General features: G+C 42.8%; 1 protein-coding gene across 2 annotated transcripts in view; it reads right to left on the reverse strand.

Annotated features, from left to right (window-relative positions):
* Nucleotides 1-16,597, reverse strand: part of LOC137959857 (preprotein translocase subunit SCY2, chloroplastic) — a 54,097-nt gene that overhangs the window by 20,434 nt on the left and 17,066 nt on the right. For both annotated transcript variants that reach the window (XM_068807256.1, XM_068807255.1), the window contains exons 4-5: nt 11,730-11,809; nt 11,518-11,607 (exon numbers count right to left, since the gene is read on the reverse strand). In XM_068807256.1, the coding sequence (XP_068663357.1) occupies nt 11,518-11,607; nt 11,730-11,809 (170 nt within the window). The remainder of the gene's footprint in view (nt 1-11,517; nt 11,608-11,729; nt 11,810-16,597) is intronic.

The raw sequence follows: 16,597 nt of genomic DNA on the forward strand, positions 1-16,597 counted from the left end.
ACAAGGACAATGTCAAGTTTTCAGCCTCCTCTACCTATTCGACGATTTAGGGTGGGCAAGTTGGCCTTGCATGTTGCTACTGTTAGCTGGAAACTCTCAAGCCCCCCTTAAAATTCGTTTGAGTGTGCTCCTTGGCAAAATTCTCATTATGGATAATCTCAAGAGAAGAGGTAATGTTGTTCAGAATTGTCTTCGCAAACTTTTATGGGATTGTAGAGGAATAAGTGGATCATATTCTTCTCCACAGCCCATTTACATGGCGTATTTGGGCTCATTTTCTCAACAAAATTGAGCTCTAGATGAAATCATTTGCAGAATTACTGGTTTCATTGCTACTCTGTTGGGCATCCGTAGAAAATTTGAGTTTTCTAGCCTCCTCTCTTTGTGTAATTGGTGCCTCCTTTCCCAGATGTCTACATCCAGACCTGTAACCATATGCTTGAATGGTATCCCCTACCTCTCGGGGTCATCAAGCTAAATTTTGATGGACGTGCCTTGAGATGTCCTGGTCTTGCAGGAATTTGTGGAGTGTTTAGAAACCATGAGGGGGTTATCCTTGCTTCCTATCTGGCCCCATTTAACGTGCTAATTCAACTACTACTAAACTAATGGCACTTAAGCAGGGTCTCCTCCTCTTCATTGAGAAATTTTATGGACAGCTCTGGGTTGAGCATGACTCCAAAATAGTGATTGAATGGTTCTCAACTCCCTCCGACCCCCCATGGAGGCATGACTTTGAAATCTTTGATCTCTCCACTTGTATCAATATTTCTTGCTTTCATGTTCCTCACTCAGCCTACTCTGTGGCTGACATATGCTAGGCATGGTGTTGCTCTTCAATCCCTCGTTCTTTCGGCTCCCACTTGCATATGTTGTAATCTGTTTTGTTTGCTTGGTTTTTGCCTTTAATGAAATCTCACTTCTCTCAAAAACAAATTAGTTGGGAAGAGGCCTCCTACCTGTGACTAGTCATTTGGGATAAACCAACCCAACTTTAACAAAGTTTATTTAATACAGCAGATTCACCTTATGTAAAACTCAAAAGCTCTACATTGAGGCATTTTATGCAAGTACACTTCAAAATTTTCAACAAAATAGGAATGACATGAATCCACCTGATTGAAGGGATGAGATGAGGAGCGAGTGCGAGCGGAGCGAGTGCGAGCGGAGCGAGTGCGAGATACGGATGATGCGGATCGAATGCAGAGCGAGGTGAATCGACAAAGAGTCGAGTCCGTGGAGCTGTGTAATGAGAACGTTACGTTGCCAAATGAGAAACGGAACAACGAAAAATGAGGCGAAACACGAAAAGAAGAGCAGAGATGTGATGCGGAGTGACACAATTGAGTCGCTGCAGCAACAAGAGAGGAAAAGTCACACAGAAGTGGAGACAGCCGAATCAGAAAAATCAGCCGACGAAACTAAATGGCAAACAGTAGTGAGCCGTACGTCAAGGCGACGAATCAGAGTGGAAAATCCGGAAGAACTCCACTTCAGGAACGGTTTTGGATCTATTTCCTTCCTGAGGAAGAAAGACCGAAATGGTATCTCTGCAAATCACCTCCCAAGCAGGGGCAAAGAAATCGTTTATATCAATCCCGATTGATGTCTTCGAAGCTTTCTGATTCATACTAGAAAAAGTATGGGAAGGGACGGTTGGAAGAAGCTCTAGACGATCGCTCTTCACCAAGGAGCTCGAGTTCCAGATCCATATCCAATTTCACGGAGGGAAACTGGAATGTTCGATCACCCAGAGAAGAGCGAACAAAATCATGGGGATGATCTTCATTCAACGCAACCCAAGGAGCTTGGGATGGAAGCAACTTCAATACGTCCTACAACGCTTTCACCCAAAACCATCCAATCTGCCGTCAAAACCCGATCACCCACAAGACAAATCCAAAAATTCTAATAGCTACCGAAGAGGAGAGCACTAAAATAACCCCCCCTCCCCCCCTCTCTTGCCTCCCAAAAAATCCACACCTCCTTCTGACCCCCAAAATCTTTACCTCCAAGAAAACGCAAACTCAAAAGAAAACATCGAATATCTCCTACCCATTCATCCAAAACCATCTCCCCATGAAAATATTTTCGCTTTGACCCTCCCCAAACAAACATTGATGGAAGGTATGAAGAAACTCCTAGCAACCTCTTTTGCTACAATAAACAATAGAGAACAAATACAACTCAGCAGAGTTAATCAAAGCCTGGCTCGACAGCAATGACTACCTTCGATGCCCAGTGAAGGTCGCCCACATACACAACAACTTCTAACAACTGGCCTTCGGATCTATCGAAGACAGGGAAGCATTTCTCAAAGGAAACAATGTGAAAAACTCCCCAATATTAGATGCGCGAGCATGGGAATCTGAGCTTCACTGGACAGGGCAGAAGGTTACTGCACGCAGCGTCCCGACTGAACTCTGATGTAGACACACCTTGGTGAGTTTGGCCGGCATTTTTGGAGACCTCGTCTGGGCAGAAGATGATCCGCAGGAAATCCTCTGGGAAAATTTCTACATCAAACCAAAATTCCCGGTAAATGGATCTAAATTCATAGAAATTTCTTCTGGTACACTCTCTGCCTGGGTCATACTGGAATTTGGTGAAATCTGCTGTCTTCCTTCCTCCATAGCCGAAACCTCGTGAGTTTTGGAATCGCGATTGACGCAGTCTTAAATCAGGTCCATCCCAAGTTATGGTCCGAGCCAGCCACCCCAACTCAAATACAGGCCGACTCGGGAATCGCCAACAGAACCTTCTTGAATGGAGTTTTGAATTTCAAAACTCCTGACACCCGCCCTGTCCTCTCCTCACTGCCAAATACCAATCCCGAGAACCACTCAACCCACGCCACCTCCTTATCTCCTCGCAGCCCCTGGAAAAATCTAGAAAAAATCTATTATACCTTTCCCCATGCATCCATCTCTTCACTGACAGCCACTAGTCCCGAGAGCCTCCCAACTCACGCTACCTCTTTCATCCCCCCTCACAAACCCCGAAAAACCCTACATAAACCCTCTAACACATCTTCCTCTCTCAATGCCTCCAACCCTTCACTAAGTATCAATCCCGAGAACCATCCAGCTCAAAACCCCCGAAAAACCACTCTGTCCCCCATATTATCTGAAAGACTCAGGCATCCCAATACCTCCAATCACACCCCAATCTTGGAGCTGCAAACCCATCTGACACAACTACCCACACTTCCCGAAAACACCCAATCTCAAAAATCTACCTCCCCTTCCCCTCCCTTCGTCGTCACCGGCCAAATTTCAAATCCCCTTGTCTTGGAAATCTATCCGCAATCTATCCAACGCGTCCATATCATTCCTTTCAGGATACTGACACAGACTACCCCGCCCCCATTTGTACAACCTCCCTCTGGCAGCCCAACTCCCCACAAAGAAATGATACCTCTCTCCCCCCCTTAGCAATCCATCTCTACTCTGATCACTCTAGCCTTCTGGAACACCCAAATGATGACCATGCTTCTCGAAATGCCCCGCACTCATTACCCCCATTTAAAAGGAACCCCTCCTCCACCATTAATCCATCTTCTCCAGACCTCAATCCTATCTCCACCGCCCTCTCTCTTATACCTCTGGCTTCAATGGACCCTAACTTTGGCCAACCCACAGAAAACTCCATCACCCCCTTCCCCATCACATACTCCTGACGCAAGGCCAAACTCAAAAAACCTATCTCTACCCCTAAATCACCTCCTACTATTACAAAAACTTACTCCCAGAAAAAATCCCTCAATAAAAACCAAGAACCCGATCCAGAATCCTTCAACCTAAATCAGGACCTGGCCTCCTCCCCATCCCCCCCACGGTCAGAATACATGAAAGATTTCCCCCACCTCACCGGAAAGGAACAATGTGAAAACTTGCGACAGTGGATTATTGAAGGCTCGGCTGGCAGGGTCTCTCCACATCGGCTCGAGAAGATGCTGGAGCTATGCTGGGACTTCTCCCAATATTACAATGGCATCTTTTGTGATACAAGAGAGGAGTTTTACAAAAAGTCTTGGCTATGATCGTTTTCTCCTAGAACGTCGGAGGAATCAACTTGCCCTCCAAGCGAGACACTATCAAGGCAATTCTTTTTGAATGTAAACCAGATATTGTGATATTCACGGAAACTAAGCTGCAACTTTTTTATGTATCTTTAGCTTGTAATTTGTGGTTTAACCCTGATCCTGAATGGGCAGTGCTTGATGCAATTGGGCCTCTGTGGTATCCTCATCATCTGGAACCCGAATTCGGTTGAGGCCATATCTACAGAAATTGGTAGATTTTCTTTATGCATTCGCTTCCTCGACAGATCCCATGGCTCTATATGGGCCCTGGCTGGCATATATGGGCCTTCGGGCAATGTAGACCGCTCATTTTGGGACGAAATTCTCACCAAAGTCCAACAATGGAGCGTTCCTTTGCTATTGGCCGAAGACTTTAATGCCACTCTTCTCTATTCCGATAAAAGCCCCCCGTCTAAAAGATTCACATCCACCATGAGAGCTTTTTCAGACTTGATTAGCTATCTAGAGCTTCTTGAAATCCCCTTAGCGGGGAAAAAGTATACTTGGACCAATGGTCAAACTCCTCCTGTCCTCTCCAAATTAGACCGCTTTTTGGTCAATAATGATTGGTTAATCCTCTTCCCCCATACTACAGGCAAAGTCCTCAATAAAATAGGTTCTGGCCATTGGCCCATCCTTCTAAACACCCACCCTCCAAAACGGGGTTCCTCCCCGTTCAGATTCGAAAACTCTTGGCTCCTGGAGAAGTCTTTTCGTCCTTCCTTGCAGAAATGGTGGGAAAATCTTCCTCATCACTCAAATCCTGGGTGGGCTCTCCACGTTAAACTCAGAGCTCTCAAATCTGTCCTCAAAACTTGGGCTCATGAACTCAAAGATGTTGTTATGTCCAAAAAAGCCTTTGTCCGTCTCAGAATCTCTGATCTGGATCTCTTGGAAGAGCAAAGGCCTCTGTCCCCTTCTAAAATATCGGACAGAAATAGCCAGAATCATGATCTCTCTGCAATTCTCTCAAGTGAAACCACCCATTGGAAGCAACGGGCCAGATTTCGATGGCTGGCTAAAGGGGATGGAAACTCTAAATTTTTTCATGCTATTGCCTCTGGTCGAAAGAGAACTAACCGTATCTCCACTCTTCTGATAAATGGAGTGGAGTGTACGGATAGTATCTCCATTGCTAATGACTTTGTTAAGTTTTTTTCAGGTCCGTACACAAAGGAAAATTTCAACCGGCCTGTCCTAGACCAGATTGACTACCGTAGAATCTCTACCTCTGAGGCAATACATCTCGAAAGGCTTTTCTCCCCTGAAGAAATCAAGGCTGCAGTTCTTGGCATGCCAAAAGATAGGGGGCCCGGCCCAGATGGTTACAATGGAGACTTCTTCTGGCAATCTTAGGACGTGATCAGAGAGGATGTACATAATTTTGTAAACAACTTTCATCAAGTCGGTCTCACATATAAATCTGTTGGTGCCTCCTTCATTGCCCTTATCCCCAAAAAATTCTCCTCTGTTTCAACCAAAGATTATAGACCCATAAGCCTCATCTCAAACTCTTACAAAATCATTGCCCGTCTCTTAGCCAAGCGCTTCAAATCAGTCCTTCCTAAAATCATCAATCCTTGCCAAAGCGGTTTTATTGCTGGTAGAAACATCCTGGACTCATCAATGGCCGCCCATGAAATTCTCCATTCTTTTAAAAAATCGAAAAAGCCTAGAGTAGTTATTAAGATTGATTTTGAAAAAGCCTTTGATAGAGTCAACTGGAAGTTAGTAGACCACATCCTTGACAAAATGGGTTTCTCCACTCATTGGAAATTTTGGATGAGAAGTTGTATATCAAATGCATCCTACTCTGTTCTAGTTAATGGTAAGCCGTGTGGTTACTTTAAGGGCTCTAGGGGAATCAGACAGGGTGACCCTCTTTCACCCTTTCTGTTCACCCTCATTGGAGAACATTTGGCTGCAATGGTTCGTCTAGCAAAAATATCTGGCTGGCTTAAACCCATCTCTGTTGATCCTACCCTAGATGTCAATCTCCTCCAATATGCGGATGATACTATCCTCTTATGTGATGATTCCCTTCCCCAAATTCATAACCTGAGCGCCCTTCTGAGTTTGTTCGAACTCTCTTCAGGGCAAAAAAGTAGTTGGGAAAAATCTTCTATCTTTGGATACAACATTGACCCTGGGTTACTTAGTTCGATGGCAAACTATTTGGGCTGCAACATAGAACAGTTTATTGGATCGTATTTGGGACTACCTTTGACCCCCCCACCCTCTAAAGCTTCCTGGCACCCTGTCATTCAACGCCTAGAGGGGAGACTTACCACTTGGCGTGGGAGATTTTTATCTAAGGCAGGTAAGTTAGTTCTAATCAAATCATGCCTACACGGAATCCCCACTTATTTTCTATCTATGTTCCCCTGTCCTGCATCCATCAGAAACAGAATTGACACTCTTAAAAGGCGCTTCCTTTAGGGAGGCCCAAATGGCGAAAAGAAGTATCATTTAATCAAATGGGAGGAAGTATGTAAACCAAAATTGTTGGGTGGTTTGGGAATCCAGAACATCAAAGACACTAACTCGACTCTACTACTTAAATGGATATGGAAATTTAATATGCACCCGAATTTGATTTGGAGAGGCTTTGTAGTAGAAAAGGCTAATATTCAATCTGGTTGGTGGACTGAAGGGGGGAGGCTCTACTACCTCTCGCCTGTTTGGAAGAAAATTGTTCGACTTCTCCCAAAATTCAAAGAAGCTACTAAATGTTATATTGGTAAAGGAAGATCAACCAAATTCTGGATCGACTGGTGGACTGGACAATCTCCTCTTCGCGCCAGTTTTCCAGAAATCTACAGCCTTGCCGGCAACTCGGAAGCTCTCATTTCTGAACTTCAGTCAGATAATGGGGATTGGAATTTAGGCCTCAGAAGACATCTCTCTGACCCAAAAGCTCTCCATGCGTCGGATCTCCTCAATCTCCTCCCAACTAGGAAACCGAATAACTCAGGTGACACTCTCATCTGGTCCCCATGTCTGAAAGGTTCCTTCTCCACATCCTCCGCTTATAAATTTCTCAACCATCCATCCCCAAATCTTCCAAAGCACCATGTTGCCTATGTTTGGGACCTCATTGGCCCTCCTTGAGCCAAGTTCTTCATATGGTTTGCTTGTAAAAACAAAATCCTTACATCAGACTCCTTAATTCGTAGGGGTACCTCTATCATAGATCCTCTTCGTCCTTTCTGCAGAATCACCCCAGAAACTGCAACCCATGTTCTCCTCACTTGCCGATTCGCCTACCAAGTCTAGTCGTCCCTCCTAAACAAAATTGGTCTCCAATACTGCTCGCCTGGGAACCTCACCGAAGCCATCCTGTCACTTATTAGCTCAAACCTCCCAAAGCTAGGAAAAATGCTTATCTCTTGCTGCGTGGGACATACTATTTGGGCTATTTGGAAAGAGAGAAATAAGAGGAAATTCAATCTCAAAACCTCCTCTGTTGAAGCTATGACTGAGCAAATCTCTAATCAAGTTTCGGTTTGGTTATTAAATAAAAAAGAATTCAGCAATCTGGGTGGATCAAACTTCAGAAGTAACTGGAAATCTATTGCTGGCCTATCTCTTCCCCCTCGCCCTCCAACTATGGCACTTTGGACCCCCTCCTCCCTCTGGATTTTTGAAGCTCAATTTTGATGGAAGTGCCCTTGGCTACCCAGGCCCAGCTGGGTTTGGTGGTGTCATCCAAGATGAAAAAGGCAATCTCCTCTTCTCCTATGCCGGCCCCCTTGGCATCTCAGATTCTACTTCAGCAAAGCTTTCGAGTCTCCTACATGGGCTCCAAGTCTTCTCTAGCAACCTCTTTGGCCCCCTTTGTATTGAAGGAGACTCTACAGTGGTTATCAACTGGTGTGCCAACCACGGCCATCCCCCATGGTGTCACTGGGATATATTCAATGACATATGTAATTTATTTTCCCCTTTAAATTGTAAGTGGAGCCATATTCCCCGATCTGCCAACCACTTGGCAGATACCCAAGCTAAAGCGGGTATTTCTCTCCAACATTTTGTTGTGGAGTCATACCCCCGGTATTAAGTTTGTATTCTTCTCTCGGTTTTTAATATATTCACCTATTCATAAAAAAAAAAAAATAGGAATGACACTCTCAGAATTTCAATGAGGACATCTTAAAGTTAGGGTGGCACCAAGCCAAGCTAGTTGATGAGCGGCTCAGGCTCACTTGAGTTGATTTGTTTCTAGCTCAAGCCAAACTTAAAACTCTGACCCAAGCTCAATAGCCAGCTCGAATATCAGTGAGCTAGGCTCCAAGCTTGCAAGCCCACTCGAGAAATCCATTAGACAGCAATAGATAATAAATGCCTTAGAGATTGGATTACAATCCAATTTTCAGTTCATTACATTTACCAATGTGCATTGTATTCTTGCCCTTTTACAATAAATGCTGTCAGAGAATATGTGCAGGCTGCAACAACTTTTTTTTACTGTTCTTTCCATCTTCTATTTTGTCTATTCCATTTTCCCTTTTACAACATCAGGTAAGTTTTGACTTCCCACTCTTCCTCATCTTCATTTGGTTTTCTTCCTCAGTTCTTCTTCATCTCTTCTCTTCGTACTAGAGGAGGGCCATCATCAAGCTGCCGCCCTCCCAGTGCAGGGAGGGGAGTGTCACACCTCCTCCCCCTTTCCTCTGTCATGTGGCACCTTCCAACAGAGAGGAGAGGGGGAGGGTCACACCGTAAAAATCCACCAGCACCATCGATATCAACATGAGCTAGGGTTTCTGCCGGGGAGAGGACAATGACGAGCTCCTCCATTGAAAATAGGCAATGGCAGCACTAGGAGGGGGAGAGGGTTTGACCCTCTGTTGCCCCTCCCCATCTCTCAACCGAGCCAAGATCAAACCGAGTTCGAGCCATAGAAATTTTATTTGAGTTGAGCTTGAGCACATGTAAAGGCTTGAGGTCAAGCTTGAGCCTCATGGTTACTATTCGAGCCGAGCCTGAACCTAACAGGGTTTCAGCTCCGCTTAAGTTGTTGCCACCCCTAGGGAGGATTCCTCACAAGATGACTTATTGAAGTTTGGGGACCTCTTCCAAATTAATAATTGTAGGATCTCTCCAAGCACAATGAAATGTGAGACTACTCTCCCATGACAACTCACATTCTCAGCCTACTAGCTGGAGGCATGGGGCATAAATACACTCATAGAATGGACTTTTTACCTACCAACAGGACAGATTGATATGGTTAAAAATGTAAATAAGGATACAGTAGCCAGTGCAATTACTAAGAGTGGGAGAAACTGTTATCTTGTGGCTAAGGCTGTGGACCGAGGATCAGCATTAAGCCCATCAACTAGGGCCACATTCAAAAAACTGTCCGTGGTGTTTGTTAACTTCTAGCTGACAGTTATTCACAAATCTGAGGAGACATTTACAAAAATCAATATAGTCCACTAGTTCTTCCCTAGCTCTCTTTTTTTTCTTTTTTTGAAATAGTGCCAAGTTGTATTAAAAGGCTCAAAAGAGCAAGATTACAAGGAGGGGCAAGGAGGGGGAACCATCCCAAACAATGAGAGATTGCTGGGAGGTTCCAAATTTAGCTAGCCTATAAGCCACGGAATTGGCTGACCTAACAATATGATTCCAAGTACAAGAAATGGAAGATATAATATCTGCAATAGATGAAGTAATTGGCCAATACCGCCACGGGGGAAAGGCTGGATTAGAGTACCAACTTATGACCACTTTAGAGTCTCCCTCAATCAATAACTTCTCTTGTAGTCTGTCTTTGAAAATCTTCAACCCAAGATGAAGAGCATTCACCTCCGTAGTGGTAGAATTTACAATACCCACAGGCCCAGCATAGGAGAAGATAGTCTCTCCATTATGATTCCTGAACAAACACCCCCCCCCCCCCCCCCCCTAGCCGGTCTTGGGCATCCCTAAGCACTACCGTCGAAGTACAGCTTAATGCAATTAATAGGGGGAGGCTCCCAATCAGTCGTGATCGAAGTCCTCTGGGGGCCCGCCATGTGAGCCAAAAGACACCAATTCCATCGAAGGGAGACACAGACTCGAGGAGCAAATTCCTTCCTAGTGTGGAGCCAGCTGGAAACCATACCGACGACACAAGAGACCGTACTATCTAGATTGATGAACTTGGAATTGAATCTCCGATTATTTCTCTCGAACCAGAGACACCAAGGGATGTGAGCTAGGCAAACAGAGAGCAGAATCTTGCCAATTCTAGGGAGGCAAGTCTCAAGAACCAAATGTATAGTGCCAAATAAAAACTGATGGAGGCCCACCTGAATGCTGATTTTCTAGCACACTGCCATTCAAACTCTCCACGGAAGCCACAATGCAGAAGAATATGCTATACTGACTCCTCACAAATGCCACATAGGGGGTAGGTAGCATCCGGGGCGGTGAAGCCTCTCTTGTGTGAGTGTCAGCTCTCTTTCATCCAAAGAAATAAATAATATGTCAAAGGATAGCACCCAGGGAAAACTAACAGTGTGAGTACCACTGTTTTCTTGTGACTAAGACTTTACAGTAACTATCACCTTTAAGCCCCTTGAACATTGAGCCATATTTAAGAAAATGTTTTTGTTTTACAAAGATGTATTTATATAAACAAGAGAAATTACAGAAGAGGGAGCAGATCCCAGACAACCAGCGATTGTAGGGTAGCTCCTTGCTTGGCAAGCACATCAGCTGCCGAATTTGCAGATCTCGGAATGTGAGATCAAATACAAGATAAAACTGAGAAATTTCAAGAATCACTCGAAAAATGTCCCAATGGCGCCACGGGGGAGGGGATGCACACTCGCACCATCCAATGACCACCTTCGAGTCCCCTTCAATATGAAGGGGACCATTGCACTTATTCAAGAAAATGTCCTTGGGGTATTTTAACTTCTTGTCATTAGTTAACCACATTTTTTTGAATGTTGATTACCCAGTAAGACTTGAACTTGAGATTAATTCTTGAAACTCCCTCATATGACCTCACACTTGAAAATCATAGTCCACTAGTTTTTTTCTAGCACTTTTTCTTCAAAAGAGACAGTTTTACATAGATGTTAATCACTTGCTTCAGAATTGAGAATCACAAGGTATGAAGCATCTTTTGACTAAACCACTTGCTTCATAGGAAATTTAAAAAATGAAGGAAATTATTTTCCTTTTCTCCATAATTTCCTTATGATTTACATTTCTAGATCATGTAATCTATGATCAAAGAATAAAAGACCTTGCTTCTTGATCCTTGACCACTATGGTACCAAATACTTCACAACATACCCTAAAATAGTGGTGTAATATTTGGAATAAAGGATGACGAATTTCACTGTCCATATATCAAATTTTCCTTGGAAAGTTACCTTTCCATCAACAATCTAGAAGAAATCTAACCATTAAACCAAAGCAGAATTTTCATTTACCTGTAACTAGCTGCATATATTGAATATGGAAGTGAGTAACAAGAAATTATCACTGCTTCTAGTACTGCAAAACCAAGTGAGATCCACCATCTGGAACAGCCAAACATTTTTAACCGCCAATACTAATGCACATGACTGGCAAAGACAGGCTATGGTACAAAATAAAGCACAAAAAACTTTTGTCACTTCTCAGGCGGAATAAAGGCACATACATATAGCGTTTAATCTTCTCATGGCCATCTAAGCCTTCTTTCCGCAGCTTCACCAAGGATGGAACAATATGACACAGCACCTGTGCACAAGATTGAAGTCCCTTTAACCCCTCATTCAGCATCTCAAGGCCAGTCAAGAGTTATACAGCACCATGCAACTTAAGACAGCAAATAAAACTTTCAAGGGGCTCTGAACTCGAAAAGCAGAATTAATTTCTTCTGAAGCGGAAAAATTAAAAAGGGACTATAACAGTTTAGTGATATTACAACACAGAAAGTTAAGTCTCATCTTGCATAATAGTCCCTGCTTTTACATTAGTAATTCCTGCAACAGATTGCCTGATGAAGGAGGCAAATGGGTCAGTTTACATTTTTCTTCTTTTAAAGTTTCTTGTTCATATTTTTCATCAAAAGGGTGCTATGCTTTTCCCTATGAAGCAAGATCACCGCCAATAGAACGATTGTTCAGATATCAGACTTGTATCCTCAATAGATACTAATGTAGATTACAAGAAACGCAAGCGCTTTGCAACCCTAATCATCTGATATTAAACAATAACAGAACAACTAACTTTAACTTTTTCACTTTGATTAAAAAACTTCTCACAAAGTATACGCATCAAACTTATAAGTGAGATGTAGACAATTAAAACACATAAAAAATGCTCATTCTTTAACATTCAAAGGATCACAAAACCATCAATCAAACATGAATAAACGGTGTTGAATACTTTCTGACTAATTGTCAAGACCACATCAAATATCCCAAAAAGGAAAAACTTTGCTTATTTAATATATTTGGGATTGGTTAATGAGGATTGAAAGTCCTTCTAGACTTAGTTTGCTGAGTGGGATAAAGTCCCACATGGAGAATTGGGGAGAAAATTTAGTGGGTTATAAGGTTGAGAAATAGGTTTCCCAAATAGTTAGTCATTTTGGGATAGAACCGGGTTCAACCCAACAGTGGTACCAAAACAGGTTTTGTGTATGGGTTGAGGCCAGTTTGTGCTCTCCAAGTTATTTGTGTGTTGTATGTTAGAAATTAAACGCCCTAATTCCAAACTAACGAGAGCAATAATAATAAACACAGAAGAAGTGAAAAAACAAGCACGAAAAAGTACAACAAAATTTATACAGGTTTGCCTCAAGGTGAGACTACGTCCTGTCTTCCGCCATTGCAGTAATCCATTATGAAGATGAAATACTTCACAAGAGAAACTGCACACTTATAGGAGTTTCTCTCTAACCTCTCGAGCTGCAACTCGAGATGTTCCTCGGTATCAGATGATAAAACCCTAATAGCGGCGCCCCTCAATTATAAAGAGAAGATTAGGGCAACAGTATTAGGGCGTTAATTAGGCTCCACAACTTAACAATCTCTCACTTGGAGACTAATCCATCATCAATATCTCCTCTACAGTGACAACAGCTTCTCAATTTTCAGAGAAAAGTCCAACTGAAGTTGAACACAACTTCAGTTTCTTGATCATAATAGTCTTTGTCAACTTATCTACCGGATTCTGACTTCCTTGAATCTTCTCAAGAGCTAAGACTCCATCCTCCAGAGCCGATCTGATGAAGTGATAATGCACCTATATGTGCTTTATTCTAGCATGATCAACAGGATTCTTTGCTAAATGGATAGCACTCTGACTGTCACAATACAACACATTCTTCCCATGCTTGAATCCTAATTCATCCCAGAAAGACTGCAACCATATGATCTCTTTGTTGGCTTCGGTCATGGCAACATATTCTGCCTCAATATTGGAAAAAGCAACTATCTTCTGCAACATAGAGACCCAACTAACTGTTGTACCACCCAACATGTATACATATCCAGTGGTACTCTTCCTGCCATCAATGTCTCCAGCCATGTCAGCATCTACATAACCCTATAATCCCAAGTCTGACTTTCTGAAACATAAGGTTGAGTCTGCAGTGCCTCTCAAATACCTGAGAATCCACTTCACTGCTTCCCAATGATGTTTACCCGAATTACTCATATATCTGCTCACAACTCCCACTGCATGAGCTATGTCTAGTCTAGTCCACACCATGGCATACATGAGACTGCCAATAACAGAAGCATAAGGCACATTGGCCATGTTGGCTCGCTCCTACTCTGTAGAAAGTGACTGCTCCTTCGCCTAAAATGACTAGCCAAAGGAGTACTCACTGGTTTTGCACCATTCATGTTAAATCTACTCAACACCTTCACACATTCTTCTTGTGACAGTTTCAAGACATCAGTATCTCTAGTAATCCTCATCACAAGGATTTGTTTTGCACCACCCAAATCCTTCATTGCAAACTTCTTCGACAACTCCCTTTTCAAGTTATTTATTTCCTGTTTGCAAGCACCTACTATCAACATGTCATCAACATATAGCAAGAGAATGATGTAGGAGTCGTCAAGCTTCTTCACATAACAACAATAATCTGCCTGGCACCTCAAGAAACCATTACAACTCATAAAAGTGTCAAACTTCTTATACCACTATCTTGGAGCTTGTTTAAGACCTTACAAGCTCTTTTGCAGTTTGCACACCATTTTCTCTTTTCCTTGTGCTTTGAAACCCTGTGGCTGCATCATATGAATTTCTTCCTCCAAATCACCATGAAGAAAGGTTGTCTTTACATCCAACTGCTCTAAGTGCAAGTCTTCATTTGCCATTAGTTCAAGCACTGTTCTAATAGTAGTCAATTTCACTACTGGAGAAAACCTCAGTGTAGTCAACGCCCTTTTTTTGTTGAAAGCCCTTTACCACTAGTCTTGCCTTATACCACTTGTTGCCATCATGTTCGTCTTTTATTCGGTACACCCATTTATTTTGCAAGGCCTTCTTTCCTTTTGGTAGATCGGTCAACTGCCATGTCTGATTGGATAACAATGAATCAATCTCATCCTGCATGGCCAACTCCCACTTGGTTGATTCATCAACTTGCACAACTTCCTCATAACTCTCTAGTTCACCTTTATTAGTCAACAAAATATAATTAAGTGCAGGGGAGTAACTCTGTGGTGATCTGCTAGTTCTGGCAGATCTTCTGAGTTCAGTCACACGAATGTTCTGATTTAGTTCACCTGGTCTTTCTGAGCAATATTCTCCAAGTCAATAGCTGGAAAATCTCTCAACTGAATCACTTCAGAATTCTTGCTTCATCGCTTGTGCTCTCAGACTCTGTTCTCAACCTGTCTTTATACAGGGCACCTTCATTGAAGATCACGCCCTTGCTCCTGATAACCTTACGACTTTGGTCATCCCATAAGCGATAACCAAACTCGGTACCACCATAGCCAATAAAGAAACATAATTTAGATTTGGCATCAAGTTTACTTTTAGCAGTAGAATCAATATGAATATAAGAAACACAACCAAACACTTTCCAGAAACAAAGGTTTACCTCTTTGCCGCTCCAGACCTCTTCTAGTATTTTGCAATCCAACAGTGTTGAGGGACCTCTGTTGACCAAATAGGCAGCAGTGCTAATAGCCTCAAACCAGAACATCTTTGGTAATCCCGCATATAATCTCATGCTCCTAGCACGCTCATTCAAAGTTCTGTTCATCCTGTCAGCCACACCATTCTGTTGAGGTTCTCCAAGAATGGTCTTCTTCATCTTGATACCATTATCGGCACAGTACCGCTTGAAATCATCATCTACGTATTCTCCCCCATTATCTGACTACAAGCACTTCACTTTCAAATCTATCTCATTCTCAACCATTGTTCTCCATCTCTTGAAGGTATCAAAGACATCAGATTTCTTTTTCAGAAAATAAACCCATACCTTTTTGCTTGCATCATCAATAAATATCACATAGTAGTAAGAACCACTAAGGGAAGTAACAATTGAAGGCCCCCACACATCTGTGTGAACTAACTCCAATTTTGTTATCTTTTGCTCCTTTCCAGCCTTAGAACAGCTAACCCTTTTCTGCTTGCCAAAAATACAGCCTTCACACAAGCTATTATTTACAGTTTTCAACCCTGGTAGTTTCCCTTTGGACTGAAGCACTTTCATTCCTTTCTCACTCATGTGACCGAGCCTATAATGCCACAAGTCAAAATCAGTAACAGCATCAACAACTGCAACCGCGTCTCTGCAACTGGAAGTGATGTAAAGAGTTCCAGTTTTAACTCCTCGTGCAACAACCATGGATCCCTTTGTGACTTTTCAAGCAGCACCATTAAAAGTCATAGTATGACCTTCATCATCAAGTTGCCCTACTGAGATCAGATTACGCATCAATTTTGGTACATGTCTCACCTTGTGAATTTTCCACACTATCCCGTTTGACATCCTCAAACTAACACTACCAATACCGACAATATCCAAAGGTTCTCCATCAGCAAGATACACCTTCCCATTATCTCCAGCAACATCATTCTCCATGATCTCACGATGTGCAGTGGTTTGAAAAGAAGCTCCTGAATCTAACACCCAAGAGTCAATAGGGCTATCAACCGACAAGAGTAAAACATCTTGTACTTCTTCAGTCATCACATTTGCAATATCATTTTTCTTTTCATCCTTCTTCGGTGCTCTATAATTCTTCTTTATGTGACCAGACTTACCACAATTCCAGCATTCCACATTCCTTCCAAATTTGGACTTGCTTCTACCATTCCTTGACTTCCCTCTACCATTGCCCTTGTTGGAATTCCTCTCAAAGTTCCTGCCCCTAGTATCGACACTTACGGCAGAATTAGATGTCGATGATTCTCCGGAGTCCTTTCTACGAACTTCCTCCGCGAGAATGGTATCCCGAACATCATTAAATATCAACTTCCCGTTGCCTACAGGGTTGCTAATTGCAACCCTCATAGGCTCCCAACAATTTGGCAGAGACGCCAAAAGAA

The sequence above is a fragment of the Aristolochia californica genome, unplaced genomic scaffold (assembly GCF_029961685.1).
Source record: "Aristolochia californica isolate CCGP_79_NKW_82.1479 unplaced genomic scaffold, dmAriCali1.0.hap1 SCAF_3, whole genome shotgun sequence".
NCBI classification, from domain to species: domain Eukaryota; kingdom Viridiplantae; phylum Streptophyta; class Magnoliopsida; order Piperales; family Aristolochiaceae; genus Aristolochia; species Aristolochia californica.